The 15,303-nt window shown below is 55.2% G+C and overlaps 1 protein-coding gene and 3 pseudogenes across 1 annotated transcript; all 4 read right to left on the reverse strand.

The window, feature by feature from the left end:
* Nucleotides 1-535: 535 nt before the first annotated feature.
* LOC136139103 (uncharacterized protein SPEM3-like) lies at nt 536-4,406 on the reverse strand. The gene is given in 10 exon segments (XM_065898012.1): nt 536-583; nt 585-1,391; nt 1,393-1,429; nt 1,431-1,950; nt 1,987-2,100; nt 2,103-2,703; nt 2,735-3,280; nt 3,391-3,944; nt 4,063-4,120; nt 4,269-4,406. Coding segments are annotated over 10 exon segments (3,423 nt in total).
* A 2,438-nt stretch (nt 4,407-6,844) lies between these two features.
* LOC136139104 (uncharacterized protein SPEM3-like) lies at nt 6,845-9,167 on the reverse strand (annotated as a pseudogene).
* Nucleotides 9,168-12,007: 2,840 nt separating this feature from the next.
* Nucleotides 12,008-12,722, reverse strand: LOC136139105 (uncharacterized protein SPEM3-like; annotated as a pseudogene).
* Nucleotides 12,723-12,783: 61 nt separating this feature from the next.
* LOC136139106 (uncharacterized protein SPEM3-like) lies at nt 12,784-13,899 on the reverse strand (annotated as a pseudogene).
* Nucleotides 13,900-15,303: the final 1,404 nt, after the last annotated feature.

Here is a 15,303-nt window from a genome sequence, read left to right on the forward strand (position 1 = left end):
GATGGAAAAGTTCTAAATCTGTGCCGTCCAATACAGTAGCCGCTAGCTCCATGTGCCTACTGAGCACTTAGAAGGTCGTGGCACTGAGGAACAGAATTTTTTTTTTTTTTTGGCCAAGCCATGAAGCTTGCGGGATCTGAGTTCCCCGACCAGGGATTGAACCCCAGCCACAGCAGTGAAAGCGCCAAGTCCCAACAACTGGACCACCAGGGAACAGAATTGGATGCCAGGGAAATTCTGTTCCCTAAAGAAGAGAATTTTTAACATTTTAAATTAATTTTTAACAGAACTAATTTTCCTTAATTTTAACTAATTTACATTCTAATATGCATTTGGCTAGTGGCTACTGTAGTTGACAGTGCAGCTCTAGGGCCTTGGGGATAACGGATTTAGCTAGACAACGATGGAGGGAAAGCACGGATACCTTAGATCCTCATCAGGTCCTGTGGAATTGGTCTGGGGTGGATGTCCTCAACCACCCACAGAACACTTCTCTTTTCTCTTTACTCCTCATGCATATCTGTCCCCTCTTTTTCTAAGTTGCTCTGAGCACACTGATATCCCCAAACCTTGATGGTCTCCGGTGAGTTGTTGGATGTCTCTCGGTGAAGGCGCCTGGGAGACAGAGCTTCGCACTTGTCCCTGCCTGCTCTGAACTGTCTCTGGCGGGCCTGAAAGACCACATGGCCGAGCCGGGTGCCTGACCCAGGACAGTAGGGCTTCCAGCTGGTTTTGGGAGGCGTAGACATCTGGCGATAGTCCTGGCAGGCTGGAGGAAGTGTATCCATTGGGTGGTACACCCAGTCTTGGCTGCCTGCTCGCCGGGAGGATGATTGCAGCTCAATCAGTACAGGTACCTCTGAGAAGGTTTGCAGGTCATTGTAGGCCACCTGAGCCTTGGGAGAGCAGGAGTTCTGACTGGGTGGGATAGAAGTCCATGGTATGTGCTGCCCTGCATCCTCCTTTCGAGGAGCTGCCTCAGATATAAATGACTGTCGGGTCTGATGTGGGCCCAAAACTTGGACAGAGTCAGTTCCTAGAGGGTTCTTGTGGAGGCCGGGGTTTGGGATAAGGCATGAGTTGTTATGGAGGCCTGATCTCTTGGATAAGCCAGAGTCTTGAGTAAGGGCTGGACACTTATGGGGGCCAGGATCTCGATTAATTCCCGAGTATTTGTGAAAGCTAAGGTCATGGTTATGTTCTGAGCTCCTGTAATTTCCAGCATCTTAGGTAAGGCCACATCTCCTTTTGACTTTAGTGGCTTGGGTAAGGCCTGGTTTCTTACAGAGGTCAGAATCCTGAGTAAGGCCTTGGCTCCTGCAGACTCCAGAATCTTGGGTAAGACCTGGATTCTTGTAGTCTCCTGAGTCTCAGGTAAGGCTTGAGCCCTTATGGAGGCGAAGGGGTTTGCACAAGGCCTGGGCTCTTCAGATTCCTGGCAAAGGCCTGAGCTCTCTTTGACTCCAGAGTCTTGGGCAAGGTACAGACGCTTCTCTGGCCCAGAATCTTGGGTAAAGTCTGGACTCCTAGAGACTCCTGAATCTTGGGCGTTACCTGTACTCTTGTCACATCCAGAATGTTGAGAAGGGTGTGGGCTATTATGGAAGCCAGTTTTTTGGGAGAGCTCTTGACTTTTATAGAATACAGTCTCTTGCTTTCGTTCCAGATTCCTATAGACTCCAGAATCATGCATAAAGCCTGAGCTCCTCTGAATGTCAGAAGTTTGGAGAAATGGTGTGTTCTTGTGGAGACCAGAGGGTTGGGTGAGATATGGGCGTATAAAGAAACGTCTATCTCGAGTAGAACCTAAGCTCTTCTGGGAGCCAGAATCTTGGGTAATGACTGGATTCTTCTGAAGATCAGAGTCGTGGAAAAGGCTTGGATTCTTGCAGAGGTAAGGGGCTTGGGTAAGGCCTGGAAGCTTGTGGAGGCCTGGATCTTGAGCAAGGCCTGGGTTCTTGGGGAGACCTGGGTCTCACGTAAGGCCTGGGTTCTTGTGGAGGCCTGGGTCTTGGATAAGGCCTGGGTCCTTGTGGAGGCCTGGATTTGGGGTAAGGCCTGGGTTTCTGAAAACTCTACAGTCTTTTGAAGGGCCTGGGTCCTTTGGAGGACAGAGCCTTGGTTGAGGCCTAGACTCTCATGAAGTTTAGGGGGTTGGGGCTGGTTTGGGGTTTGGGAAGTAGTGGCTAACTGGGGAGGGATGGGGCCCTGGGAAGAGAGGACAGACTGAGGAGACTTGCAGGTTGGGGGAAAGGTGGGGGGTTGTATTAACGTGGAGGGCTTCTGGTGGTTGCTGTGTTGAAGGACAAAGGATCTGGGAGAAACAAGAGGCAGAGAAAGAGTGCATGGTGGAGGCATGGTGCATGGTGAGCTCTGGGCACTGGTTGGAGAATGGAAGCAAGGTTGAGAAGGTGCAGCATCCTTGGAGTACACCAGGAATGTGGGGTAGACTGGAGTCTGGGGGTCCGTGTTTCTCTTCTCAGAACTGCCAGGATGGAAGCTGCAATAAGGGAAGGTCTTGGACTGTACAAATTTGTCTTTGGCATCATTTGAGATCTTCCCTTCCATATTCCCCAACTCCAGGTAACCCAGTATGGATCCTGTGGAGGGCTTGGCACTGTCCCTACTACATTGCTTCAGTGTTTGCTCTGCTGTACCAGAGCTCACCAGACCATGCCCCTCTTGGGGCCTGGAGGGGGTACCAGCCCGTCCACACTGAGCCGGCATCCAGCAGCAAGTTCTTTCTGGAATACCCAGAGTTCTGAGGCGGACACACATGGAATAAGTTCTGCTTTACCCTGCGGTCATGGTAGACCACATGGCCGGAGGAGAGGCCTTGGCTAAAGGCAGACAAGGTAGAGGGAATAGAACCTAGAATGGGCGTAGGGGTGGTGGACGGGACTTGAGTGTTCGTCAGGGCCATGCCCAGCCCTGGGACAGAGGTTGTGGCAGAGATCGGGACAGGGACTGGTGTAGGGGCTAGGGCAGGAGTAGTAGCAGGGGCAGAAGTTGGGAGAGGGACCAGAGTGTTGGCATGGATATAGGTCAGATGAGCATGGGTCAGGGTGCAGACAGATGTTTGGCCCAGGGACTGGGCTGAGGCATGTGAGGTGTCCTGGTCTTGGGCCTGGGCTGGGGTATGGGCTGAGGTATGCTCAGGGCCATGGACCTGGGCAGGGCTGTGCTCAGGGGTGAGGGCTGGAGAGGGGGTCTGGGCCTGGGGGGTGGTGTGCTCAGGGGAGTGGAATGTGGAGCAAGTCTGGGCCTGAGGTGGGGCGTGCTAAGAGGGGTGGGTGGAGGAGAAGGTCTGGGCTTTGGCAGGAGTGTTCCCAGTGGGGTGCAGTAGGGAGAAGGCCTGGGCCTGGGCGGAAGTGTGCTCATGGGCGTTGCCTCGGGAGCAGGTCTCAGCCTGGGTCGGGGGCGGGTGTGCTCAGGGGGGTGGGCTGAGGAGGTGGTCTGGGCCTTGGCAGGAGCATGCGCAGGGGGCTGAACTGGGGGGCGGGTCTGGGCCCGGGCTGGGGACTGGGCTGGGTCAGAGTCTGGTGTCTTAGTCTTGCTGTCTTGGGGCAGGCGGAGTGGAAACACGTCCACCTTGCTCATCCTTCGGAGCTTGGAAGATGTCTCCTGCCTGGAGTACAAAGAGGCTTGGGACTTTAAGGCTGTGGCCGGAGGGGCCTCCCCAGCTCTCACTACCCGCTCCATCCACAGTCCCCGTGGAGCCTCCGTGGAAGCCGCAGCCCGTCCACACTGAGGCGGCATCCAGCAGCACTTAGGAGCCTTCTCATATTTTTTGTCTGGTATCCAGGAGTCAAGGTGGTTTGGGTGCCCGAGCAGGAAGCTTGGGCCATGGCGGAAGCGGGAAGAAACTCTTGAGCACAGGTTCTTGGGATCCACGGAGCAGCGCATGCACATGCGATGGCTGCCTACACAGCTGGCTTGCTTGTCTGCGGGGAAAGGCGAGATGGGTCAGGGCCTGGCTTCCTGAGGGGCTGAGAACCAACGCAGGGATAGAAGAAAGGGGACAGGCCCACATGCCCTGAGCCCACGCTGGCGCCCACTCACCCTTGGGGAGAATACGATTGAAAAGTACCCGCAAGTAACCCTTCAGATGGCTCCAGAGCTGAGGGAAGCAGGGGAGGGGGGAGACTGAGAGCAGGGTTAGCCCTGAAATCCAACCCTTGTCCGGCCACACCCCAGCAGCCCTCCCACCTCAGCCCCTTCAAGGCCCCAGGGCTCCCCCAGCTCCGCTGCCCAGATCCTGCTCTGACCATAGTCACCACGTTCATCCCCAAGTTGAGGAAGATGAATCTGATCAGGAGCAAAAGAATTGAGTCTCCTAGCTCCTGGCATTTCCTGGGGATGGTGCCAGAGCACGGCTCGGCTCGGTAGAGGGCTCGCTCACCCATGGCCGGGGGTCCAAGGACTGCCTGGGTCCCCTGGCCTCCACATAGTCACTGGGAGCCAGACTGGGTCATAATGGGGCAGGTGGTGAGGTCACAGGGAGGGAGGGGGACGAAAAGGAGGACCCAGGGTAGCATTCCCTGGTAACCAGGGTCAGGTAAGCTGAGCCTGGACAGTCAAACAGGGCCCGGTGGCCGGCACACCTCCCCTCGAGTGGTCATTCATCTGCTCACCACCCACTGACTCACTTGTTCAAATGACACATTCCGTCTCTTGGCCCCTCTTGAGACTAGGAAGACCTCGGCCTCAGAGGCCTGCTGAAGGCCTGGTTGGAGTCCGCCTCAGCCTTCTTCATGCCCTTCACTGGGCCTGGAGCTGGACCTGCCCAGGTGTGGAACCTCCCAGTTTGGAAGCAGCTACTTGTATGAGGCTCTTTGGGGACAGGGACAGCTGAGACACAGAGGAGGTGCCCAGAGACCAGGGGTTTGGAGTCTGCAGCTGCAGATGTACTTAGTGCATGGTATAGGACCAGGAGGGGCCTGCTGGCAGAACTGTGGCCACTAAACCAAGGGGACCCTCAGGCCAAGAAGGGGACACTGGCTTCTTATTGCAGGAACCCAAGGGCAGGGGCCCAGGCTGGCAGAAGGAATGGCGCTTCCAAGCCACAGACCACCAATGTTTCCTGGACTCTGGCGCTCTTTATTCCTCTCTCCATGCCTTGCGCCCCCGCCCCCGCCCCCGCCCCCATATGCCGCCGGTCAGTTCATTTTCCCAGTCTGGCTCCTGTACAGAGAGGGCCTCGAGGCCGAGGTGGAAGGTAGCGGCGAGTTGGCCCGTGCTTGGCTCTCCTGCGGTTGCCGCTTCCGCTCCAGGCTGTCATACACCTGGTAGTTGGCATTGCCCCCCGGGTTCCGGCTGAGTGGCATGAAGGTGGGTGGAGGTGGAGGGTGCTTGTTAGCCTGACGTCCGGCAAGTGCTGGGAGGGGCGGAGGAGCAGCGCTGAGCTGGGAGCCGGGGCCCGCTTGTACGAGGCCTCGGCCAGCACCGTGAGGGAGGCGGACGTGGCCAGAGGGCGCCGCACGGGCAGCATCTCGGCCCATTGGGCCGCCCGGCGCCACACCTCGTGGGGTACCCAGGAGTAGTTCAAGTGTCCCGTGAAGGGGTGCGGGCTGCAGTTGGGCTGGCTGTGAGCACAGCTGGGAGGCTCCGTCCGTGGGCCAGGGGGGAGTTGCGCCGCCAGGCTTCGGGCCGGCAGCCCAGGAATTCTTACATTCCTTTTTCCCAGGGGTCTGTCTCCACAGTGAACTAGGCCTAAGCCCATGGGCAAGAAAATTAAGTGGAGACACCTCGAAAAATTTAGAGGCCTATGAAGGAGGGGACCCTCAGAATCCAGGGCTCAGGTTGGGCAGCCTAAAACACAAGTTCTCCTAGTCACTGACAAAGAGAGGTCTTCTCCTTCAGTAACCAAGAGTCCCAGACACAGCCCAGAACGGGGGAGGCAAGTTTCCATACATCTGATCGTGACCCAAGAGACCAGATGAGGAATACTGAAGCCTGGGCTCTTTCTCACAGTCCGGGGAAATCAGGCATTGGCTGTCCATCCCCACATGTTACCTCCTCCCCGAGGGTGGCCTCTGAGCCACCCTAAAACGAACTAAGTTCTCTGAGCTCTGCGGGAGTTTTAAGGTGCTGGGGGTGTGTGACAGGGAAAGGAAAATTGCTCTAAACTCTAAAGCACTGCTCTCTAATAGCATTTTCCATGATGATGGAAATGTTCTAAATCTGTGCCGTCCAATACAGTAGCCGCTAGCTCCATGTGCCTACTGAGCACTTAGAATGTCATGGCACTGAGTAACAGAATTTTTTTTTTTTTTGGCCAAACCATGAAGCTTGCGGGGTCTGAGTTCCCAGACCAGGGATAGAAACCCAGCCACAGCAGTGAAAGCGCCAGGTCCCAACACCTGGACCGCCAGGGAACAGAATTGGATGCCAGGGAAATTCCGTTCCCTGAGGAAGAGAATTTTTAACTTAATTTTTAACAGAATTAAGTTTTCCTTAATTTGAACTAATTTACATTCTAATAGGCATTTGGCTAGTGGCTACTGTAATTGACAATGCAGCTCTAGGGCCTTGGGGATGACAGATTCAGCTAGACAGCGATGGAGGGAAAGCAGGCATTCCTTAGGTCCTCATCAGGCCCTGTGGGATGGGGCTGGGGTGAATGTCCTCAAACAACCGCAGAACACTTCTCTTGCCTCTTTATTCCTCATGCATATCTGTCCCCTCTTTTTCTAAGTTGCTCATCACACACTGATATCCCCACTCCTTGATGAGCAAATTTTCCAGGGGTCTGTCTCCACAGTGAACTAGGCCTAAGCCCATGGGCAAGAAAATTAAGTGGAGACACCTCGAAAAATTTACAGGCCTATGAAGGAGGGGACCCTCAGAATCCAACCCACTCCTTGATGGTCTCTGGTGAGTTGTTGGATATCTCTCAGTGAAGGCGCCTGGGAGACAGAGCTTCTCACTTGTCCCTGCCTGCTCTGAACTGTCTCTGGCGGGCGTCAAAGACCACATGCCCGAGCCGGGTTCCTGACCCAGGACAGTAGCGCTTCCAGCTGGTTTTGGGAGACGTAGACATCTGGTGATAATTCTGGCAGGCTGGAGGAAGTGTATCCATTGGGTGGTACACCCAGTCTAGGCTGCCTGCTCGCCGGGAGGATGATTGCAGCTCAATCAGTACAGGTACTTCTGAGAAGGTTTGCAGGTCATTGTAGGCCACCTGAGCCTTGGGAGAGCAGGAGTTCTGACTGGGTGGGATAGAAGTCCATGGTATGTGCTGCCCTGCATCCTCCTTTCGAGGAACTGCCTCAGATATAAATGACTGTCGGGTCTGATGTGGGCCCAAAACTTGGACAGAGTCAGTTCCTAGAGGGTTCTTATGGAGGCCAGGAGTTGGGATAAGGCATGAGTTGTTATGGAGGCCCTATCTCTTGGATGAGCCAGAGTATTGAGTAAGGGCCGGACTCTCATGGGGGCCAGGATCTCGATGAATTCCTGAGTACTTGTGTAAGCTAGGGTCAGTTGTATGTTCTGAGCCCCTGTAAATTCCAGCATCTTCGGGAAGCCTGGAAGCTTGTGGAGGCCTTAGTCTTGAGCAAGGCCTGGGCTCTTGGGGAGGCCTGGGTTTGTGGTTAGGCCTGGGTGTCAGGAAACTCTGCAGACTTCGGAAGGGCCTGGGGTCCTTGGGAGGACAGAGCCTTGGTTGAGGCCTTGACTCTCAGGAAGTTCAGGGGTTTGGGCCTGGCTTGGGATTTGGGAAGTAATGGATAACTGGGGAGGGATGGGGACCTGGGAAGAGAGGACAGACTGAGAAGACTTGGAGGTTGGGGGAAAGGTGGGGGTTTGTATTAAGTTGGAGGGCTTCTGGATGTTGCTGTGTTGATGAAGGACCCGGTATCTGAAAGAAACAAGGGGCAGATAAAGAGTGCATGGTGGATTCATGGTGCATGATGAGCTTTGGGCACTCATTGGAGAATGGAGGCAAGGTTGAGAAGGTGCAGCATCCTTGGAATACAGGATTTTGGGGTAGACTGGAGTCTGGGGGTCCGTGTTTCTCTTCTCAGACCTGCAAGGAAGGAAGCTGCAGTAAGGGAAGGTCTTGGACTGTTCAAATTTGTCTTTGGCATCATTTGAGATCTTCCATTCCATATTCCCCATATTCTGGGCCTCGGCGGAAGTGTGCTCAGGGCGTGGCCTTAGGAGCAGATCTCAGAATGGGGGATGGGTGTGCTCAGTGGGGTGGGCTGAGGAGAAGGTCTGGGCCGGCAGGTGCTTGGGCAGGGGCTGAACTGGGGGGCGGGTCTGGGCCCGGGCTTGGGACTGGGCTGGGTCAGAGTCTGGGGTCTTAGTCTTGGTCTCTTGGGGCAGGCAGAGAGGAACCACGTCCACCTTGCTCATCCTGTGGAGCTTGGAAGATGTCTCTTACCTGGAGTTAAAGTTGGCTTGGGACTTTAAGACTGTGACCGGAGGGGCCTCCCCAGCTCTCACTACCCGCTCCTTCCCCAGTCCCCGTGGAGCCTCCGTGGAAGCCGCAGCCCATCCACACTGAGGCGGCATACGGCAGCACTTAGGAGTCTTCTCATAGTTTTTGGCTTGTATCCAGGGTTCAAGGTGGTTTGGGTGCCCGAGCAAGAAGCTTGGGCCATGGCGGAAGCGGGAAGAAACTCTTGAGCACAGGTTCTTGGGATCCACGGAGCAGCGCATGCGCATGCGATGGCTGCCTACACAGCTGGCTTGCTTGTCTGCGGGGAAAGGCCAGATGTGTCAGGGCCTGGGTTCCTGAGGGCCTGAGAATCAAGGCAGGGATAGAAGAAAGGGGACAGGCCCACATCCCATGAGCCCACGCTGGCGCCCACTCACCTTTGGGGAAAAGACGTTTCAAAAGTGCCCGCAAGAATCTCTTTAGATGCCTCCAGAGCTGAGGGAAGAAGGGGAGGGGTGAGGCCGGGCTCAGGGTGAGCCCTGAAATCCAACCCTTGTCCGGCCACACCCCAGCAGCCCTCCCACCTCAGCCCCTTCTAGACCCCAGGGCTCCCCCAACCCCGCTGCACATATCCTGCCCTGACCATAATCACCATGTTGATCCCCACGTTGACGAAGATCAAGCTGACCAGGAGCAGAAGAATTGCGTCTCCTTGCTCCTGGCATTTCCTGGGAATGGGGCCAGGGAACGGCTCAGCTCCATAGTAGGTTCTCTCACCCATGGCCGTTGGTCCCAGGATTGCTTGGGCCCCCTGCCCTCCACTTTTAACTGGGAGCTAGACTGGGTCATAATGGAGCAGGTGGTGAGGTCACAGTGACGGAGGGGGACAAAAAGGAGGGCCCAGGGTGGAATTCCCTGGTAACCAGGGTGAGGTAAGCTGAGCCTGGAGAGTCAAACAGAGCCCGAAGGCCGGCATACCACCACTTGAGTGATCAATCATTCACTCACCACCCGCTGACTCACTTGTTCAAATGACACATTCCATCTCTTGGTCCCTCCTGAGAATATGAAGACCTTGGCCTCAGAGCCCTTTGGGAGGCCTGGCTGCAGTCCAGAGCCTCAGCCTTCTTCATGCCCTTCACTGGGCGTGGAGCTGGACCTGCCCAGATGTGGAACCTCCCAGTTTGGAAGCAGCTTCTTGTATGAGGCTCTTTGGGGACAGGGACAGCTGAGACACAGAGGAGGTGCCCAGAGACCAGTGGTTTGGAGTCTGCAGCTGCAGATGTACTTAGTGCATGATATAGGACCAGGAGGGGCCTGCTGGCAGGACTGTGGCCACTAAACCAAGGGGACCCTCAGGCCAAGGGGACACTGGCTTCTTATTGCAGGAAGCCAAGGGCAGGGACCAAGGCTGGCAGAAGGAGTGGCGCTTCCAAGCCACAGACCACCAATGTTTCCTGGACTCTGTCGCTCTTTATTCCTCTCTCCATGCCTTCCCGGCCCCCCCGCGCCCGCCCCCATATGCCGCCGGTCAGTTAATTTTCCCAGTCTGGTTCCTGTGCAGAGAGGGCCTCGAGGCCGAGGTGGAAGGTAGCAGTGAGTTGGCCCACGTTTGGCTGTCCTGCGGTTGCCGCTTCAGCTCCAGGCTGTCATACACCTGGTAGTTGGCATTGCCCCCCGGGTTCTGCCTGAGTGGCATGACGGTAGGCCTTGGAGGAGGGTGCTCGGTAGCCTGGCCGTTGGGCAGGGGCTGGGAGGAGCGGAGGAGCAGCGCTGAGCTGGGAGCTGCGGCCCGCTTGTACGAGGCCTCGGCCAGCACCGTGAGGGAGGCGGACGTGGCCAGAGGGCGCCGCACGGGCAGCATCTCGGCCCATTGGGCCGCCCGGCGCCACACCTCGTGGGGTACCCGGGAGTAGTTCAAGTGTCCCGTGAAGGGGTGCGGGCTGCGGTTGGGCTGGCTGTGAGCACAGCTGGGGAGGCTCCGTCCGTGGGCCGGGGGGGAGTTGCGCCGCCAGGCTTCGGGCCGGCAGCCCAGGAATTCTTACATTCCTTTTTCCCAGGGGTCTGTCTCCACAGTGAACTAGGCCTAAGTCCATGGGCAAGAAAATTAAGTGGAGACACCTCGAAAAATTTAGAGGCCTATGAAGGAGGGGACCCTCAGAATCCACGGCTCAAGTTGGGCAGCCTAAAACTCAAGTTTTCCTGGTCACTGACAAAGAGAGGTCTTCTCCCTCAGTAACCAAGAGTCCCAGACACAGCCCAGAACGGGGGAGGCAAGTTTCCATACATCTGATCGTGACCCAAGAGACCAGATGAGGAATACTGAAGCCTGGGCTCTTTCTCACAGTCCGGGGAAATCAGGCATTGGCTGTCCATCCCCACATCTTACCTCCTCCCCAGAGGGTGGCCTCTGAGCCACCCTAAAAAGAGCTAAGTTCTCTGGGCTCTGGGGGAGCTTTAAGATGCTGGGGGTGGGTGACAGGGAAAGGAAAATTGCTCTAAACTCTAAAGCACTGCTCTCTAATAGCATTTTCCATGATGATGGAAATGTTCTAAATCTGTGCCGTCCAACACAGTAGCCGCTAGCTCCATGTGCCTACTGAGCACTTAGAAGGTCGTGGCACTGAGTAACAGACTTTTTTCTTTTTGGCCAAACCATGAAGCTTGCGGGGTCTGAGTTCCCAGACCAGGGATTGAAACCCAGCCACAGCAGTGAAAGCGCCAGGTCCCAACACCTGGACCGCCAGGGAACAGAATTGGATGCCAGGGAAATTCCGTTCCCTGAGGAAGAGAATTTTTAACTTAATTTTTAACAGAATTAATTTTCCTTAATTTGAACTAATTTACATTCTAATAGGCATTTGGCTAGTGGCTACTGTAATTGACAATGCAGCTCTAGGGCCTTGGGGATGACAGATTCAGCTAGACAGAGATGGAGGGAAAGCAGGGATGGCTTAGGTCCTCATCAGGCCCTGTGGGATGGGGCTGGGGTGAATGTCCTCAAACAACCGCAGAACATTTCTCTTGTCTCTTTATTCCTCATGCATATCTGTCCCCTCTTTTTCTAAGTTGCTCATCACACACTGATATCCCCACTCCTTGATGGTCTCCGGTGAGTTGTTGCATGTCTCTAGGTGTAGGCGCCAGGGAGACAGAGCTTCTCACTTGTCCCTGCCTGCTCTGAACTGTCTGGTGGGCGTCAAAGACCACATGCGCGAGCTGGGTGCCTGACCCAGGACAGTAGCGCTTCCAGCTGGTTTTGGGAGGCGTAGACATCTGGCGATAGTTCTGGCAGGCTGGAGGAACTGTATCCATTGGGTGGTACACCCAGTCTAGGCTGCCTGCTCGCCAGGAGGATGATTGCAGCTCAATCAGTACAGGTACTTCTGAGAAGGTTTGCAGGTCATTGTAGGCCACCTGAGCCTTGGGAGAGCAGGAGTTCTGACTGGGTGGGATAGAAGTCCATGGTATGTGCTGCCCTGTATCCTCCTTTCAAGGAACTGCCTCAGATATAAATGACTGTCGGGTCTGATGTGGGCCCAAAACTTGGACAGAGTCAGCTCCTAGAGGGTTCCTGTGGAGGCCCGGATTTGGGATAAGGCATGAGTTGTTATAGAGGCCCTATCTCTTGGATGAGCTAGAGTATTGAGTAAGGGCCGGACTCTCATGGGGGCCAGGATCTCGATGAATTCCTGAGTGCTTGTGTAAGCTAGGGTCAGGTGTATGTTCTGAGGCCCTGTAAATTCCAGCATCTTCGGGGAGGCCTGGAAGCTTGTGGAGGCCTTGGTCTTGAGCAAGTCCTGAGTTCTTGGGGAGGCCTGGGTTTGTGGTTAGGCCTGGGTGTCAGGAAACTCTGCAGACTTTGGAAGGGCCTGGGGTCCTTGGGAGGACAGAGCCTTGGTTGAGGCCTTGACTCTCAGGAAGTTCAGGGGTTTGGGCCTGGCTTGGGATTTGGGAAGTAATGGATAACAGGGGAGGGATGGGGACCTGGGAAGAGAGGACAGACTGAGAAGACTTGGAGGTTGGGGGAAAGGTGGGGGTTTGTATTAAGTTGGAGGGCTTCTGGATGTTGCTGTGTTGATGAAGGACCCGGTATCTGAAAGAAACAAGGGGCAGATAAAGAGTGCATGCTGCATGGTGAGCTCTGGGCACTCATTGGAGAATGGAGGCAAGGTTGAGAAGGTGCAGCATCCTTAGAGTACAGGAATTTGGGGTAGACTGGAGTCTGGGGGTCCGCGTTTCTCTTCTCAGACCTGCAAGGAAGGAAGCTGCAGTAAGGGAAGGTCTTGGACTGTTCAAATTTGTCTTTGGCATCATTTGAGATCTTCCATTCCATATTCCCCATATTCTGGGCCTGGGCGGAAGTGTGCTCATGGGCGTGGCCTCAGGAGCAGACCTCAGAATGGGGGATGGGTGTGCTCAGTGGGGTGGGCTGAGGAGAAGGTCTGGGCCTTGGCAGGTGCATGCGCAGGGGGCTGAACTGGGGGGCGGGTCTGGGCCCGGGCTTGGGACTGGGCTGCGTCAGAGGCTGGGGTCTTAGTCTTGGTCTCTTGGGGCAGGCAGAGAGGAACCACGTCCACCTTGCTCATCCTGTGGAGCTTGGAAGATGTCTCTTACCTGGAGTAAAAGTTGGCTTGGGACTTTAAGACTGTGACCGGAGGGACCTCCCCAGCTCTCACTACCCGCTCCTTCCCCAGTCCCCGTGGAGCCTCCGTGGAAGCCGCAGCCCGTCCACACTGAGGCGGCATCCAGCAGCACTTAGGAGCCTTCTCATATTTTTTGTCTGGTATCCAGGAGTCAAGGTGGTTTGGGTGCCCGAGCAGGAAGCTTGGGCCATGGCGGAAGCGGGAAGAAACTCTTGAGCACAGGTTCTTGGGATCCACGGAGCAGCGCATGCACATGCGATAGCTGCCTACACAGCTGGCTTGCTTGTCTGCGGGGAAAGGCGAGATGGGTCAGGGCCTGGCTTCCTGAGGGGCTGAGAACCAACGCAGGGATAGAAGAAAGGGGACAGGCCCACATGCCCTGAGCCCACGCTGGCGCCCACTCACCCTTGGGGAGAATACGATTGAAAAGTACCCGCAAGTAACCCTTCAGATGGCTCCAGAGCTGAGGGAAGCAGGGGAGGGGGGAGACTGAGAGCAGGGTTAGCCCTGAAATCCAACCCTTGTCCGGCCACACCCCAGCAGCCCTCCCACCTCAGCCCCTTCAAGGCCCCAGGGCTCCCCCAGCTCCGCTGCCCAGATCCTGCTCTGACCATAGTCACCACATTCATCCCCAAGTTTTGGAAAGATGAATCTGATCAGGAGCAAAAGAATTGAGTCTCCTAGCTCCTGACATTTCCTGGGGATGGTGCCAGAGCATGGCACTGATATCCCCACACTGATATCCCCACTCCTTGATGGTCTCCGGTGAGTTGTTGTATGTGTCTCGGTGAAGGCACCTGGGAGACAGAGCTTCTCACTTGTCCCTGCCTGCTCTAAACTGTCTCTGACGGGCGTCAAAGACCACATGGCCGAGCCGGGTGCCTGACCCAGGACAGTAGGGCTTCCAGCTTGTTTTGGGAGGCGTAGACATCTGGCGATAGTTCTGGCAGGCTGGAGGAAGTGTATCCATTGGGTGGTACACCCAGTCTTGGCTGCCTGCTCGCCGGGAGGATGATTGCAGCTCAATCAGTACAGGTACCTCTGAGAAGGTTTGCAGGTCATTGTAGGCCACCTGAGCCTTGGGAGAGCAGGAGTTCTGACTGGGTGGGACAGAAGTCCATGGTGTGTGCTGCCCAGCACCCTTCTTTCGAGGAACTCCCTCAGATATAAATGACTTGTGGGTCTGATGTGGGCCCAAAACTTGGACAGAGTGGGTTCCTAGATGGTTCTTGTGGAGGCCAGGGTTTGGGATAAGGCATGAGTTGTTATGGAGGCCTGATCTCTTGGATAAGCCAGAGCCTTGAGTAAGGGCTGGGCACTTATAGGGGCCAGGATCTCGATTACCTCCTGAATACTTGTGGAAGTTAGGGTCATGGATATGTTCTGAGCTCCTGTAATTTCCAGCCTCTTGGGTAAGGCCACATCGTCTTTTGACTTTAGTGGCTTGGGTAAGGCCTGGATTCTTACGGAGGTCAGAATCTTGAGTAAGGCCTTGGCTCCTGCAGACTCCAGAATCTTGGGTAAGACCTGGATTCTTGTAGTCTCCTGAGTCTCAGGTAAGGCTTGAGCCCTTATGGAGGCGAGGGGTTTGCACAAGGCCTGGGCTCTTCAGATTCCTGGCAAAGGCCTGAACTCTTGTTGACTCCAGAGTCTTGGGCAAGGTATGGACACTCCTCTGGCCTAGAACTTGGGTAAAGTCTGGACTCCTAGAGATTCCTGAATCTTGGGCGTTACCTGTACTCTTGTCACATCCAGAATGTTGAGAAGGGTGTGGGCTATTATGGAAGCCAGTTTTTTGGGAGAGCTCTTGACTTTTATAGAATACAGTCTCTTGCTTTCGTTCCAGATTCCTATAGACTCCAGAATCATGCATAAAGCCTGAGCTCCTCTGAATGTCAGAAGTTTGGAGAAATGGTGTGTTTTTGTGGAGACCAGAGGGCTGGGTGAGGTATGGGCGTGTAAAGAAATGTCTGTCTTGAGTAGAACCTAAGCTGTTCTGGGAGCCAGAATCTTGGGTAATGACTGGATTCTTCTGAAGGTCAGAGTCATGGGAAAGGCTTGGATTCTTGCAGAGGTAAGGGTCTTGGGTAAGGCCCAGAAGCTTGTGGAGGCCTGGATCTTGAGCAAGGCCTGGGTTCTTGGGGAGACCTGGGTCTCGGGTAAGGCCTGCGTTCTTGTGTAGGCAGTCCTGGGATCATTGCTGGGGTTCATTCCTGAGGTTTCTGAAATTGGTACCTGGCGATCCTCAAGTCATTTTGTTTGCACAATGAA

This window comes from Phocoena phocoena, chromosome 19, assembly GCF_963924675.1.
Source record: "Phocoena phocoena chromosome 19, mPhoPho1.1, whole genome shotgun sequence".
NCBI lineage: Eukaryota > Metazoa > Chordata > Mammalia > Artiodactyla > Phocoenidae > Phocoena > Phocoena phocoena.